Source organism: Myotis myotis, unplaced genomic scaffold, assembly GCF_014108235.1.
Source record: "Myotis myotis isolate mMyoMyo1 unplaced genomic scaffold, mMyoMyo1.p scaffold_m19_p_1, whole genome shotgun sequence".
Lineage (NCBI taxonomy): Eukaryota > Metazoa > Chordata > Mammalia > Chiroptera > Vespertilionidae > Myotis > Myotis myotis.
In genome coordinates, this window is record NW_023416313.1 from 209,006,411 (window position 1) to 209,022,611 (window position 16,201).

At 41.9% G+C, this 16,201-nt stretch overlaps 1 protein-coding gene across 2 annotated transcripts in view; it reads left to right on the top strand.

The window, feature by feature from the left end:
* Nucleotides 1-16,201, top strand: part of TSHR (thyroid stimulating hormone receptor) — a 108,146-nt gene that overhangs the window by 54,108 nt on the left and 37,837 nt on the right. For both annotated transcript variants that reach the window (XM_036325462.1, XM_036325471.1), the window contains exons 4-5: nt 11,649-11,723; nt 14,865-14,939. In XM_036325462.1, the coding sequence (XP_036181355.1) occupies nt 11,649-11,723; nt 14,865-14,939 (150 nt within the window). The remainder of the gene's footprint in view (nt 1-11,648; nt 11,724-14,864; nt 14,940-16,201) is intronic.

Here is a 16,201-nt window from a genome sequence, read left to right on the forward strand (position 1 = left end):
CCTAACCTTCTAGCAACCCCCAGGCATTGAACCCACCCGAATAATCCAGATAGGAGCTGAAGGTCAACAGCAATCCCAGTGGATCGCACATGGAACAGAAGAATAGCCCAGTTAAGCACTGCCTGAAATCCTAATCCACAAACTTGAGCTGTAATAAAATGATTGTTATTTTAGCCACTTTGTTTGGGGTCATTTGATAGCCAGGCCATTATATATCAGTTAACAATTGGTAAAAGACATTGAGGATTGGCAAGAGAAAATTACAAGACTGGCAGGTTTCTTTGTGAGTTATTGAGGGTTCTAAGTGGAAATAAACCAATTTTTTTCCTGAGATTTAAACTTCAGCTGGGATAATATTTGGATCCAAAAGTGTGTATCAGATACATTTATACCTGTAAAATGAAACACTGGTCAATTCCATCTTCTATTTCATTTCTTCTTTAACGAAGTCAATAGCATATAGACCAGCGGTTCTCAACCTTCCTAATGCCACGACCCTTTAATACAGTTCCTCATGTTGTGGTGACCCAACCATAAAATTATTTTCGTTGCTACTTCATAACTATAATTTTGCTACTGTTATGAATCGTAATGTAAGTATCTGATATGCAGGATGTATTTTCACTGTTACAAATTGAACATAATTAAAGCATAGTGATTAATCACAAAAACAATATGTAATTATATATGTGTTTTCCGATGGTCTTAGGCGACCCCTGTGAAAGGGTTGTTCGACCCCCAAAGGGGTCATGACCCACAGGTTGGCAACCCACAGGTTGAGAACCGCTGATATAGACGGTTGCTGTTTTGCTCCTAATAGCTACCAACTACTGAATGCCTTTTGTGGGAAAGCACTCTGCTAAAAGTGCTTCACATATACTGTCCCATTTAATCTCACTAAGCCTCAGTTTCCCCCATGTAAAATGAAGATGGTAACACATAGCTGACAGAGCTCTTGCCCACGTTACTCAGCTAAGAAATCACAGTCAGAATTTGAAACCAATAGTGTCTGCCTCCAAAACTAATGCAAGCATAATAATATCTCTTTAATGAAAACCAGACATAATTAAAGAAACCACTGCCTTCAGAAGGATGTTTTTATTTTTATGTATTTTTTTTAAATCACAAGTAAATAAAAATTCTACAGCTGGGTAGGTCAAATGTGTGATTTTTGGCAGCTAGTGAAAAGACTTAATTTTGCTGATTCACTAAATTGAATCAAGTGGTTTATTGGAGGTCTTAGAACACAAGTGTTAGTCCCAAGCATTATATAATCATAAGAGTAGCAATATGTATCTTCCAGGCCAGTTGAAAAAAAAAAATCACTTTTATAAAGTCCTACTTCTAGTAGAAAATCTGCTGATAAACTTACATTTTCCTCAACCTGCTTATAAAATCTGAACATTTACAAACTATTTGAATTAACATCTATTATTTGTAATTCCTCAATAAATTAGAAGATGTACCAAAATCATAAATATCACCTTTTGGTTACAGATTATTTTCCCTCAGTTACATAATAGAATGTTAGTGGTAAAAGACTTCATTGATAATTATCAATGTAGAATACTAAGATTTCTTTCATTGAAAAGCCTTGATAATGTAGGAGATCACTTATTCTGTGAATTTATAGGCTATTACTGAAAAGTGAGAGCTAGTTTAAAAATCAGGACTTAAGCAGCTAAGGATATATTCCAAGCACTTTGTCAGATGCTATACTTTTTGACCCAGTAATTTCATATCTATAAATTTCCCCTAATAAAATAAACAGATGAGTGAGAAAAAGTTTGCATAAAAAGCCATTTGTTAACAAGTTAATCTATAATAGCAAAAATTTGGAAACTACTCAAATGCTGAGCTAGGGGAATGGTTTAATATGAAACACTAAGCAACCACTGGATTTCTATTTTCATAGACTATTTGATCCCACAGAAAATGTTTTTAACATAATGCTACTTTACCATATATATACTAGAGGTCCGATGCACAAAATTTGTGCAAGAGTAGGCCTTCCTTCCCCCAGCTGCCAGCACCAGCTTCCCTCTGGCACCCAGGACCCAGGCTTCCCTCTGGCACCTGGGACCCAGGCTTCCCTCACAGCTCTGGCTTCGTCCGGAAGGATATCCAGAAGAACATCCAGAAGGACGTCCGGTCTAAGTAGCAATTATACTTTTGTAATTATAATTATATATATATATATATATATATATATATATATATATATAGAGAGAGAGAGAGAGAGAGAGAGAGAGAGAGAGAGAGAGAGAGAGAGAGAGAGGCCCGATGCACAAAGATTCATGCAAGAATGGGCCTTCCTTCCCTTGGCTGCTGGCACCACCTTCGCTTTGGCCGGAGCTGCCTTTCCGCCTTTGCTCCAGCCTGGAGCCGCCTTTCTGCCTTCCTACGCTGCCCAGAGGCCCAGAGCGGCTGGGATGGTGCAGAATGCCCCCAGCCACTTAGCACCTGTGTATGCAAATTAACCTGCCATCTTTGTTAATTTGCATACTCACTCCTGATTGGCTGATGAACATCACAAAGGTATGCTCAATTTGCATCTTTCTCTTTTATTAGTGTAGATTAGAGGCCCAGTGCACAAATTTATGCACCAGTAAGTCCCTCAGCCTGGCCTGAAGGATTAGACTGAAACCAGGTTTCCAACATCCCCCAAGGGGTCCCAGATTGCGAGAGGGCACAGGCCAGGCCAAGGGACCCCCCCAGTGCATGATCGGGGCTGGGGTGAGATGCAGGAGGTTAGCCAGCTGGTGGGAGACCGTGGGAGGGCTCCAGGATGTGTCTAGCCCATTTCACTCAGTCTGATCGACCAGATCCCAGCAGCAAGCTAACCTACTGGTCAGAGCTTCTACCCCCTGGTGATCAGTGCATGTCATAGCGACTGGTCGACTGTCTGCCCCCCATAGCAAGCGATTGAATGGTCTTAGCATATCATTAGCATATTACACTTTGATTGGTTGAACGGATGACCAGATGACTGGACACTTAACACATTGTTTGCGGGTAGTTTTTATCATGCGCTAACAGGTGGCGCGGGCCATTTTTGCTAATTTTTTGCGCAAATGGCAACGTTCAGTAAAATTATGATAACTTTAGTTTACGTATTTATACGTTACCCGCATTCTACCGCTAGTCTATAAAAAACGTATTAATACGTGTCCCGCGCTCTACTACACTGGTAGAATGTATAAATACGTAAAACGTATAAATACGTTTCCCACATACAATGTGTTAACATATTAAGCTTTTATTATATAGGATATATATATATGAAACACTAAGCAACCACATGTATATATATATATATATATATATATATATATATATATACATATATATATATATATATATATATATATATATATATATTAGAGGCCCAGTGCACAGGATTCGTGCACTGGTGGGGGGCGTGGCCTGCAGGGATCGGCCTGCTGTGGGAGCATCACACAAGTGGTTGCAGCAGGAGCAGCTGCTCATCCCAGTTAGCCAAGTGGTGCTACCACTGTGGGAGTGTGCTGACCACCAGGGGAAAGCTCCTGTGTTTAGCATCTCCTCCCTGGTGGTTAGTGCCCATCATAGTGACTGGTCGATGAGTCGTTCTGGTCGTTCTGCCGTTCAGTCACTGGGCTTTTATTATATAGGATATATTATATCCTATGTAGGATTATGAGAGAGAGGGGGTGGGGGGACAGAAACCACAGCTGGTTTTGTTTGAATCATGGAATGATGGGAGATTTCACTTCTTTTGATGTTTAAAACTTTTTACCATGTATATACATTATCTGTATAGTCCATTGAAATAAACATTTTAAAAATTAAAGTTTCCTTCAATATGCATTAATCCTGAGATTAATACTTGATGTTAAAATACATGGGCGATTTATTATGTGATAAAAACTTATCATAAAATATTACTTTAAAATTAATTCACCTAATTTTAGTTCCAATTTTTTTCCTTTAAAACAGTGGTTCTCAACCTGTGAGTTGTGACCCCTTTGGGGGTCAAACGGCCCTTTCACAGGGGTCGCCTAAATACATCCTGCATATCAGATATTTACAGTATGATTCATAACAGTAGAAAAATTACAGTTATGAAGTAGTAACAAAAATAATTTTATGGTTGGGAATCACCACAACATAAGGAACTGTATTAAAGGGTCACGGCATTAGGAAGGTTGAGAACCACTGCTTTAAAATATATTTTTATTAAAAAATATCCTGTATAATAAAAGCCTAATATGCTAAATGTCCGGTCATCTGGTGACTGGTCAACTGTTCAACCAATCACAGTGTAATATGCTAATGATATGCTAAGGCCACTCAACCGCTCACTATGACGTGCACTGACCACCAGGGGGAAGACACTCTGACTGGTAGGTTAGCTTGCTGCTGGGGTCCAGCCAATCGGGACTGGGTGAGACAGGGCTGGACATGCCCTGGAGTCCTCCCATGGTTCCTCCCCAGCCCCGATTGTGCACTGGTGGGGTCCCTCAGCCTGGCCTACACCCTCTTGCAATCTGGGACCCCTTCGGGGATGTCAGAGAGCTGGTTTTGGCCCGATCCTCAGGCCACTCTCCTCAGGAGGGCACCCAGATGCAGGGTGGGGGGCGTGGCCTCCCAGATCGGGACTGATTGGGTGAGAGCCTGCAGCAGGTGCAGTGCGGTGGAGATGAGTGGGAGCGGCATGTGGGAGCTGCAGGCAGCATTGGACTGCGGGTTTTGGCCTGATCCCCACAGGCCACCCAGAGGGACCCCACCCGTGCATGAATTCATGCACCAGGCCTCTAATATATATACATATCTTTTTATTGATTTTTAGAGAGAGGACGGGAGAGAGATAAAGAGATAGAAACATAGAAGAAAGAGGAACATCATCATTTGGCTGCCTCCTGCACACCCCCTACTGGGGAATCAAGCCTGCAAACCCAGACATGTGCCCTGACTGGTAATGGAACAGTTGACCTCTTGGTTCTGGGGTCAATGCTTAACTGCTGAGCCACACTGGCTGAGCCCAGTTTTCATTTTGGTGCTGTATGGCATTTAAATTATTTAAAGCAACACAATGATGGCTTTGCCAATATATACACATCTTCTTTTTAAAGAAATTAAAGTGTCTATTTCCCTTTATCTCCCAGAGAATGCGGTAAAGTTGCACACAATAGATGTCCAATAATTATTCCTTTAATGTTAATGACTCTCTCCCTGCTCTGTTCAACAGAGCAAGCAGACCTAGAAAAAGTCAGAGTGGCCTGCCTCCTTTTTTTTTCTTTTTTTTTTTAACTATTGGCACTTAAAAGCTGACTAGCAAAAAATTGAGAATCAAAATAAAGTAAGAGTTAAAAAGAAGCTGAGAGTGAGGTTTCTGGCTAATGTTCTTCAGTTTCTCATTTTAAACAATATCGTCTTACACATTATTACATCTGTATTTCTTTAAAGTCCAGCTACGCTGACAGAGGCAGCTTCTCTTTGCTTCAGGTGTTTGATTCTAACTCAGAGTGCTGGCCCCGAGCAAGTCTGACGCTTTCTCATCTCCCTTGGCCCATCTTCTCCGCAGGTGAAATGCCAACTCAGCTTCATGATTCGCTTCCCAGCTTGGCATCTTCACTCATGGACTGGGGGTGTCTAGGGTGTGGGCACATATCTCTAAGCCTGAGGATCCCAGTCCGGTGTCACAATCAAACGCCTGTTAAATAACAGAGGTAGGAAGGGGACACAGGGCAGTGGAAGGAAATCAGTAATTGGAAAATTCCTTAATTAGAAGGGTTTTAAGCCACCATCTCCCCTCTTTTTGCCCCTTGTCCCCCCAAACTGAGAACTCCCTCCTCTCACATTGCTGATTTCCCATATTCTTTGGGTTTAGGCTGGGTTACTGAGTGCCCACCACAATGCCAGTTGTTTTGATTAAGCCAATTTCTGTTCTTGGCTCTTGCTGAGACTTGACAAATGTTTCTCAGAAAAAGAAAACAGAATCTAGACATATGATTAAATGAACCTAATGTGTGCTAAATTACTAATCTGCTGGCTTGTGAAAACACCACACACTGTGCCGGGAGCTGGTCCATCCTTGCTGTTTCAAGGGACCTGGCATATATGGCATACTGTTCTTGATATGTTTGCTCACCTTCGTGGCACTATGTGTTTTAACCAAGGTCACCTCTCTGAGAAAGGTTGTTTCCCCAGGTAGGGATTTTCCCCTGAAGTTAGGGAGGGAATAAAACCTCTTAACTAAGTGCCAGGCGGGTAATTAATCACTTTAACTATGAACAATCATGCTTAAGCTACATAATCTTTACTCCCTGGAATGGAGATAAGAAACGCCCTAACCTTTGGAATAGAGATTGATAGGATTGGAATCAACTGGTATAAATACAGATGTAACAAGACAGAACTTAGAAGACAGAACCTACACAGAACCTAGAGACAGAAGAACTTCGTTGGAGAGAACCTGGCGGAAGAACCTAGAGACAGAACCTGGCTACAGAACCTGGATAGAACATGGCAAGAGAACCTGACTAGAACCTGGTGACTGAACCTGGCTGGAGAACCTGGACAGAACCTGGCTGGAGAACCTAGTGAGGGAACATGGCTACAGAACCTGGCTGGAGAACCTAGCAAAAGAACATGGACACAGAACCTGGCTGGAGATCCTAAGCAGAACCTCTCTGGAGATCCAGACCAGAACTTGGCTGAAGATCCTGGCTGGAGATCCTGGCTAGGCTGCTGATCAACTGAACACTGTCTCTGTGTCCTTCCTTCTTTGCCGACTCCGTCTATGCCTTTGGGAACCCCTGGACCTGCTGGGGTTGGACCCCGGCAACACTGGGCATCAATATTATATTTTTTATCTAAATGTCCATTTTATTTGAAATCTAATGAAGGGAAATTCAGCAAGGATGTGTATTTAAATTTCTTCTTAGTAATGGTAGATGATTTCCTTTAGACATTTTTTAAAAGCTGAATTTGGAGTTAGAAGTCCTAGATCAAGGTCCAGCGTTGCCTCTAACGGTTCAACAGGAGACCAGGCACATCACCTTCTTAAACTTGCCTCCACTGTTTTGTCTGCAAAACGAGGATGATACTACCTGCTTCACTTAAGTCGGTTCTGCCATCCCTCACTGCCAGGCCATCCCAATAGATGTACCACCAGTCCCTTTTTGTCCTCGACTCTTCCAAGGCTGGGCTTCTCTAATCAATAAGCATCATGATCCTCAAATATTTCCCGACACAGCTAAGTCGCCCCTCTCCATAGACAAGCATACTTGAAGATTTGCACAGACTACCTAGCCCTGCATTTTTATAAAAAATATATTTTATTGATTTTTTACAGAGAGGAAGGGAGAGGAATAGAGAATTAGAAACATCGATGAGAGAGAAACATCGATCAGCTGCCTCCTGCACACCTCCTACTGAGGATGTGCCCGCAACCAAGGTACATGCCCTTGACCGGAATCGAACCTGGGACCCTTCAGTCGCAGGCCGACGCTCTACCCACTGAGCCAAACCAGTTAGGGCTAGCCCTGCATTTTTAAAAAAAATTTTGACATTGACGACCTATTGCTTCGCTTTTTCTTTTAACTTGAGGACTTTTTGCATGCCTTTTATAACATGTTTTTCTTCTTTTAAACAGGATACAATAAAAAGTAGAAATCACACACTCTTAGCCTCCAAACCTACCTACAGAGATGACCACTATCAACAATATACTCTATATTTTAAGAACTGTATTGATGCTTATTGTATTGGCTTGGGTAGGCTAATTAAGAAATAGACAAACATACAAATGTGGGCCAGCCCTAAGGTAACAGAAGTTTATTTCTTGCTCATGGGACAGTCCTGGGTGAATGAGAAGGTGGGAAGGGTAGCATTCCCTCACGCAGTCACCCAGGGATCCAGGCTGCCGATCTAGAGGCCCCTCCACCTTCAGCTGTGTTCACACCTACGATAGAGGACATCTCCATTCCAATCCCTGTGCTCCAATTACATAGAGGTTTTCTTTCTCTAGATGTCTCCAGCTTCCTGGCAGTGTAGCTACCTCCTGTACGCTTGGGCCACCATCACTAACTCTGAATTGTGTGATTCAAATTCAACCTCCCTGACATGCCTGGAACTCATTCAAATTTGGACCCCTCTTTCATCCTTCTCCTATTATCAGAGGTTCTGTGGTACTTTCCTCTACTCCTCACTTTCTTTCTTTGAAAAGGTTTCACCAGCTGCTTTCACTTCTGACATTGTCTCCATTTGGCTAAACTTGCTTGCTTCAGCAGAGATTTTATTCTTTCTAGCTTTATTAAGTTATAATGAACAATATAACACTGTGTAAGTTTAATGTACGAGGTTTTGATTTGATACATTTACATATTACAAAATGACTTCCACCATAGTATTAGCCAACACCTCCATCCTGTTACACATAGTAATTACCTTTTTTGGGAGTGTGAGAACATTTAAGATCTCTCTTAGCAACTTCCAAGTGCATAATACAGTATTTTTGGCTACAGTCATCGTGCTGTACATTAGAGCCCTGGAATTTGTTAATCTTGCAATTGGAAGTTTGTTCCCTTTGATCAATATCTCCTCATCCTCACCCCACCCCCAGCTTCTTGTAACCAACCCCCAGCTCTATTTCTCTGGGTTCAACTTTTTTAGATCCCACATATAAGTGATATCATATAGAGTTTATCTTTCTCTCAGCACAGGTTTGTTTTTTTTTAATTCACTTGTGCACAAGGGTTGAGCTATCTTCTCACCTCAGAAAGCGGCTTCTTTTCCTTGGTGTTTTCTTGAGCTATCGCTTGTTCATCTTATGTTTCCCCCCAGAAATCCAGCTTCTCTTTGCATCTCCCCATCTCCTTCAGCCTCTCCCACTTCTCTCTCCTCTCATAACACCATGTCGGTTGCAGCCCATTTAACCAGCTGTGACCGGCAGCAGGACCTCCTTTGCCTTGCATTCCTTACCTCTAACACCAATTCAGTTGGGCTGCACTTCATTTCCTTGTAACATTCTCTTTGGGTCAGTCCCTGAAGTCTGCTTATGTAAGGATAGTCTCTAATGGAACAATTTTCCAGGCTACAAACCACAGTTTCCACACTCTACCAAATAGTTTACATTTGATTGTCTCGGACAAGAGTTCAAACCCTCCTCCTCAAATGGGGAGCTCAGACAGGCAGTGTATTGTTCACCACGCAGAGACAGAGCTCTGCCTTCAGAGAATCTGCCCGTCTCTCCAAGGACTATGAGGTTGTGCAGTCAGGTGGCCAGCAACCCAGTTTACCCGGGACAGAGGGAGTTCCCGGGGTAGAGGGTTCGTAGTTTCAACCCAGAACAAAAATTTAAAGTGGGTCTTTCAATTCAGGGTCTTGGCTGGATAAAGATCATGATGTGATAGGTTAGGATTCGTGGAAACAAGGCAAAGATTTTGAGGTGGGGATTCTAAGGATTTGGCGATATAAACTGTTGATGCTTTCTGTTGAAGCATTGATGGGTCTTTCAAGAAGTTCCCATAATGAACAATAAAGTTATTTGCCTGGGAAAAAGTTATGGTAATGAAGACAATAGGCCAGGAAGGTTATATTAATATAGACAGTAAACTGAGGTGGAGAGAGGGTAGATGGTTTCTCTCCTCCAAGTTAATTCCATCCTCTCTTTTTCAAGGTCAAGAACTTTAGTCAAAAACCAAACCTTGTGTTTTGTTGTTGTTTTGTTTTTACATTTGGTACGAACATTATAGCACTTCCAATCCAAGTTCTTGACTCTGCTCTAGCTTTCATTCCACTTAGGAGAACAGCAATCCTATATAATAAAAGGCTAATATGCTAAGTGTCGGGTCATCCATTCAACCAATCAAAGCATAATATGCTAATGATATGCTACGGCCATTCAACCACTCGCTATGATGTGCACTGACCACCAGGGAGTAGACGCTCCAACTGGTAGGTTAGCTTGCTGCAGGCATCCAGCTGATCAGGACTGAGCAAGAGGGGCCGGACATACCCTGAAGCCCTCCCATGGTACCTCCTTGGCTGGCCAACCTCTCGTGTCCCTCCCAGCCCCAATCATGCACCAGTGGGGTCCCTCAGCCTGGCCTGTGCCCTCTCACAATCCAGGACCCCTGTGTGTGTGGGGGGGGAGTGTCAGAGAGCCGGTTTTGGCCTGATCCTGCAAGCCAGGCCGAGGGACCCCACTGTTGCACAAATTAGTGCACTGGGCATCTAGTAATAAAATAATCATTTATAGAGCCCTCACTGTGTGCTAGGTCACATGTCAAATTCCTTATGGGCATTATTTAGTCCTAACAAGAGTCCTATGGAACAGGTGCTGTTATTGTCCCTATTTACATATGAGGAAACTGTGGCTCAAAAAGGTCAAGGAACCTGCCCAGATTATGCAGCCAGCAGTGGCAGAGCCAAGGTTCGATCCCAGGTCCACCTGACTATTCAGCAATAGAAAGTAGTCAACTCCTGACACATGCTACACATGGATGAACCTCACAGACATTACGCTAAAGGAAAGAAGCCAGACATGGAAGACTACATATTTGTCATCTCTTTGATATGAAATGCCCAGATAAGGGACATGTATAGAGATAGAAAGCCGATTAGTGGTCCTCAGCATGGCAGAGAGGGTGGGAATTAACTGCAAATGGGCCTATTGTTACTTTCGTCATTGATAGAAAGGCCCTAAAACTGGATTGTGATGATGGTTGCACAATTCCACAAATTTACCAAAAATCATCTAATGACATACCTGCAATGCATGAATCTTACAGAAACTCCCCTTCACTAAAACCATTAAAAACAAAATTCCAGAGGCCAGATTCTAAGTCTTCGAATTGTCACCATCAACAACTAAATGTAGGTTCCCTTAGTCATCAAGCCTGAGGAAAGGCTGTGTGCGGGACCCTCCATCCTCTTCATACAAGCATGGGGAGTGCCTTGAAACTCTTAATCAATATCGTATGTTGACTACATTTAATTTTACCAATGATAGCCATTTCTAACAACCACCAATTTCACTAATGCTAACTGTGATGAGCATGCATATAAAGCCAACCACGTAAGTTACAGACATACGTGATATCACACCATGTAAGTTACAGAAATACGTGATACTATATATACCACATATGCTGAAGAGTCTTCAATGACTGACATAGAAAAATAAACCCAAGGGAATTGTTGGCATGACATCCATTGAAACAGCGATTGACAGAGAGCTCTCACCACCCTCATTACCTTGCTGCCATTCATCTAATCCATTCAACCTCCCACCCAGGGCCAGGACACTTGCTACAGTAAACAATAAAGATTTCTGTCTTCCACAAGTCACTGAAGAGGCTTTTCTTTCCTATTTACATCTAAGAGTTTGAAAAGGCTTTGAGACTGCAAGTAAGAGAAAAGTTGCCCATAAATTCAAAGAAACTGAAACTAAGCCAAGGATGTGAGAAGGCTGAACAGCTGCTGTGCCCCTGTGAGGAGCCAGCAGTCCTTTGTTGGCCATGACTCCCGGCAGGAACCGTCTGTGGGTTGCCATGTCAATGTGTATTCCTCTCATGTTAAAGCTGACTTATGTTGTTTTATCTTTAGTAAGAACAGAAATGGATGTATTATGATGAATGTGCTCCTTATAACTTTTATAGAGAGATTCGGAATACAAGAAGCTTAACGTACATAGACCCTGGTGCCCTAAAAGAGCTGCCTCTTCTGAAGTTCCTGTAAGTATTAACTCCATTCCAATCCCATTTTTAAAAAAAAATTTTCTAGATAATTATGTTATTATCTACCAGAATTCTCCCTAGGATGATGTGGGCTGGGACCGTTTGAGTGGTTTAATTTCTGAGACAAATCATATCCTATGATTTACTTCCCACCCTTTCCCATCCGGCAAGGTATCGGTGAAATAATCCACATTTTAGAAAACCAGTTCAAAGGTCAGCACATACTGCTGGGACCAGATACCTATTCCCAGAAACATGAAGGAGAAAATGCCATCATGTATAGGGTGTCCCCCCAAAATGTAATTAAGTAGTTAGAAAGGCGGTGTTTATTAAAATACATTTCATTTTTGCCCTAGCCGGTTTGGTGCAGTGGATAGAGTGTTGTTCTGCAGACCGAAGGGTCCCAGATTTGATTCTGGTCAAGGGCACATACCCAGGTTGCAGGCTCCTTCCCAGCCCAGGCCTTGGTTGAGGTGCACGCAGGAAGCAACCAATCAATGTGTTTCTCTGACATCAATGTTTCTCTCTCTCTTCCACTCTCTCTAAAAATCAGTGGGAAAATATCCTTGGGTGGGGATTTAAAATAATAAATAAAAGAAATTTTATTTTCAAAGTTGAGCTATCAGCTGTTAAAGTGTGTATACAAATAGGGGAACACACTGTATATATAGTCTTTTAAGTGGAGAACAGAACAAAACAAAACAAGAAACCCTGAGAGCCCCCTGGTCAATTTTATTAGAAAATGGGTATCGCAACAATAGTGGAGTGGCTGCTACACAGCAAAAATATAAAAGCCACAAAGGATAAAATCTATTCTCTTAGAGGTTGTAGGGATAAAAATGGGTAGAACAGCACCTGCTGCCTTGCTTTGGTGACACCTTCATCATACCTCTACGAGAGCAGGAACCATGTTTGTGTTCTCTGTTCTTTTTGACTGCTGAGCTTAGTACATACTCAACAACAGTGTGTTCACTGGATGTCTACGTATGGCCTCAGGTCCTCAGGCACCAGCTGGAAGAACCCCTCCTACCTTCCCTCTTTCCTACTCACATGTGTTGTAAAAGCTAAGAAGGTAAAAAAATATATATATGAGGGGAAAAAATGAATCAACCTTAATTCCAATGCCCAGAAATAATCACTATTAATATAGCTTATTTCCATCTAGGAATTTTTAAATAGAAGTATATAGCCATATATATATTATGAATATAGTCTTGAAGGATGAATTGAAGTTATCCAGGAAAAGAAGGGGGTTGAGGTAGAAGAGAAATACAGATGGATGGAAAAGCATGGTAAAGACTCAAAGCCATGGAACCACATGGCTTATTTGGGGGAACTATGAATAGTTCAGTGTTGAAGAGGTGGGAGTGGGAGATGCCGGAGGAATAGAAAAGGACATTGATGGGTTATGTGGCTGAAGGGGTATCTGGGGAGTGACAAAAACTTATGGGACAAGGCAGTCACTCCTATATGGACTTAGTGTTTCAATCAATCACTCTTCGATATGATGATCTCCTGCTATGTGCAAGGCTCTGTGGGGAACACAGAGGATAGTAAAGCACTGTCCTTGCCTTCAAAAAGCTTACATTCTAGTTGGGGAAGATACTACATATGACATTGAAAAGTTCCTCCCATAAGGAGAATAACGGTAAGTGAAAAATGAGAGGAACATACATTATTTGGGGGTACAGGCCATCAGAGAAGACATCAAAAAGGAGATGGACTTGTCTAGGGTTTTGAAGAATAGAGGAGTCCTGATACAAGTCCCTAATCTGGCATTTCAGCCCTTCCCTGGGGCCTTTTCCCCCTGCTCTTCCATGTGAACTGCTATTGCAACTGAGCTAGCTTGTTTCCTGTGCTTCGATTATACCTCATGGACCCTCATGTCTCTCCTTTGTTATTTGCAAAGTCCCATTTGCTCAAAATCCCATTTGAGACCTCTGCCTCCTGCTTCGTCTTCAAATCCTATGTCTTCCCTCTAGAGCAGTGGTTCTCAACCTTCCTGATGCCACGACCCTTTAATACAGTTCCTCATGTTGTGGTGACCCCCAACCATAAAATTATTTTCATTGCTACTTCATAACTGTAATTTTGCTACTGTTATGAATCGTAATGTAAATATATGATATGCAGGATGTATTTTCATTGTTATAAATTGAACATAATTAAAGCATAGTGATTAATCACAAAAACAATATGTAATTATATATGTGTTTTCTCGATGGTCTTAGGCAACCGCTGTGAAAGGGTCGTTCAACCCCCAAAGGGGTCACGACCCACAGGTTGAGAACCACTGCTCTAGTGGAAGTCAGGTTAGAATTTGCCTGAGAAGACCCACCAGTGGAACTGGAGTGTTCTCTACTGGAAGACTTTCTTTAAAGCTTCACTGATAGTGGCTAGATCTCACCCATCTGTTTCTACTACCTACATTCTAGTAGCTGCAACAGATGTTAAACCAATCTGGGAGGCATCAGAGTCTGAGAGTTTCTGTATTCATGCTGTTCATGCACATCTTTTCATTTTGGCATTTTGCCCTGATGATACAAACTATGGGAAGTGACGATATGTTTGATTGCTTTCCTTCCTTGGCTGGACGCACCTGTTAAATGGTACTGCTGCCATGGTGCCCCCAGTGACTGCCTTGGGAAAAGCATTCTTGGCAAAATAATGAACACAATATAATGTAGAGTTGGAAAGAGAAAGCTTGGCTTCGAGTTGAGCAATTGTATTGTCTTCCTTTCCCATCTTCCCTTTATTTTATCCCCCAGACACACACAAGCACACCCACAATGTGCTCCAATTAAAATAAGGGGGACAGAGAGAGAGAGAGAGAGAGAGAGAGAGACCTGAATTCCTTTTCCTAGGAATCTTACTTGGTTTCAAACAATCCCAAGTTTTTTCTAAAAATGAAAACATGTTTTGACACTGGTGAACAAGACTAGGTTATTGCACTGGAGGGAACATCATCTCCAAGGATGAGAACTTGCCCATGGCCACTCAGCTATTTAGTGGAGGAGTTAGGATGTGACTCCCACCTGACTTCAGAACCCATGTTTTAAGCTTTTACATTACTCTACTTCCTACCTGTTAATTTCCTTTGTTAATTTCTGTGTTTTTTCTTCTTTTTCATTACTTTAGTGGCATTTTCAACACTGGACTTAAAATATTCCCTGACCTGACCAAAGTTTATTCCATGGATGTATTCTTTATACTGTAAGTATGCACACGTGCAATGTTGGGCAATATTTTATTTGTCACTAAAAAGGAATAGAGGCAACCATTAGTGTTGGTCGAAGCCAAGTAGAGCAGTTGTTTCAAGAAAGGGGCAGTGATCAGCTGTGACAGGTGTACTGATAGATGACAGGTGGCAAGGACTGAGGACTGGCCATTGGGTTTAATAATGTGGGGCATTGGTGATCTTGACCTGGACAGCTCCAATACTGGAGAAGTGGTTAGAGTGGGTGAGAGGGAGAATTAGAGTGATTATAACAAACTCTTTTGAGAAGTTTTACTGTTAAAATAGAGCATAAAATGTTTCAGTAGTTGGTGGATATTGGGAGAAAAGGTATGTTGTGGTTCTCTTTTGATGGGAGAAATTATGGCATATTTGTTTGCTGGTAGCAATGATTAAATAGGAGAAAATTTTGGTGATGATGATGACACTTCATTTTTCATCTAGTTTTTTAATACTTTTAAACACTTCCTAATTAATTATCAAGGTTGTTCCTCTCAACCATTTCATTAAGTCATAAGAGGACGTTATAATGCTTCCACTCTACAAATGAGGAAACTGAGGAAGAGAAAACCTAAGTGATTTTGTCTGAGCAGAGCCCCAAGGGGTAGTCACTATAGATGCTCAAACTGCTTTCTACGACTTCTTGCTGGCCACGTGCTCTTGACTAAAACCTGTTACGCACAGTCAAGTTGTACAGAAGTGAAAGGACATATGCAAGAGAGAGTTACAGGTTGAGTTTGCACCACAGCAAAACATGGAGTGAATGGATCCAAACTGTTGGGATTTTGCTAGAAAAAAAATTGACAGTGCTCCTTTGCAGCAGAAGAGCTCAGTTCAAAATACAGGCAGTCTTCCAGCCATAAGGTTGGCATAGAAATGCTCTCCTGGGGCAACTGCCTGGCAGTGTTTTCCAAGTGGAGAACACTTTAGAAATATTCATGAAATGAAATCCATTGATTCCATTCCTCTAACTCTTTTTAGGTGCTCCATATACTTAGAACACTCTAGTTGCTATGGACAAAGTATTTGTCATAGACTCACAAGAAGTCTCTGAGACCCACTAGCTCCCCTGGCAGATAAGGATTAAATCAGGGGCCTCAGCCAAATCCAAAGCTCACTCACTGACTATACATTTGGGGCCCTAAGCGCATGTCCATCTAGGATAGCTCTCATCACCTCGCTTGACCTAAGAGCCACCAGCAAGCAGCTAAGTCAATGAAACTTAAAAAGAAACAAGATT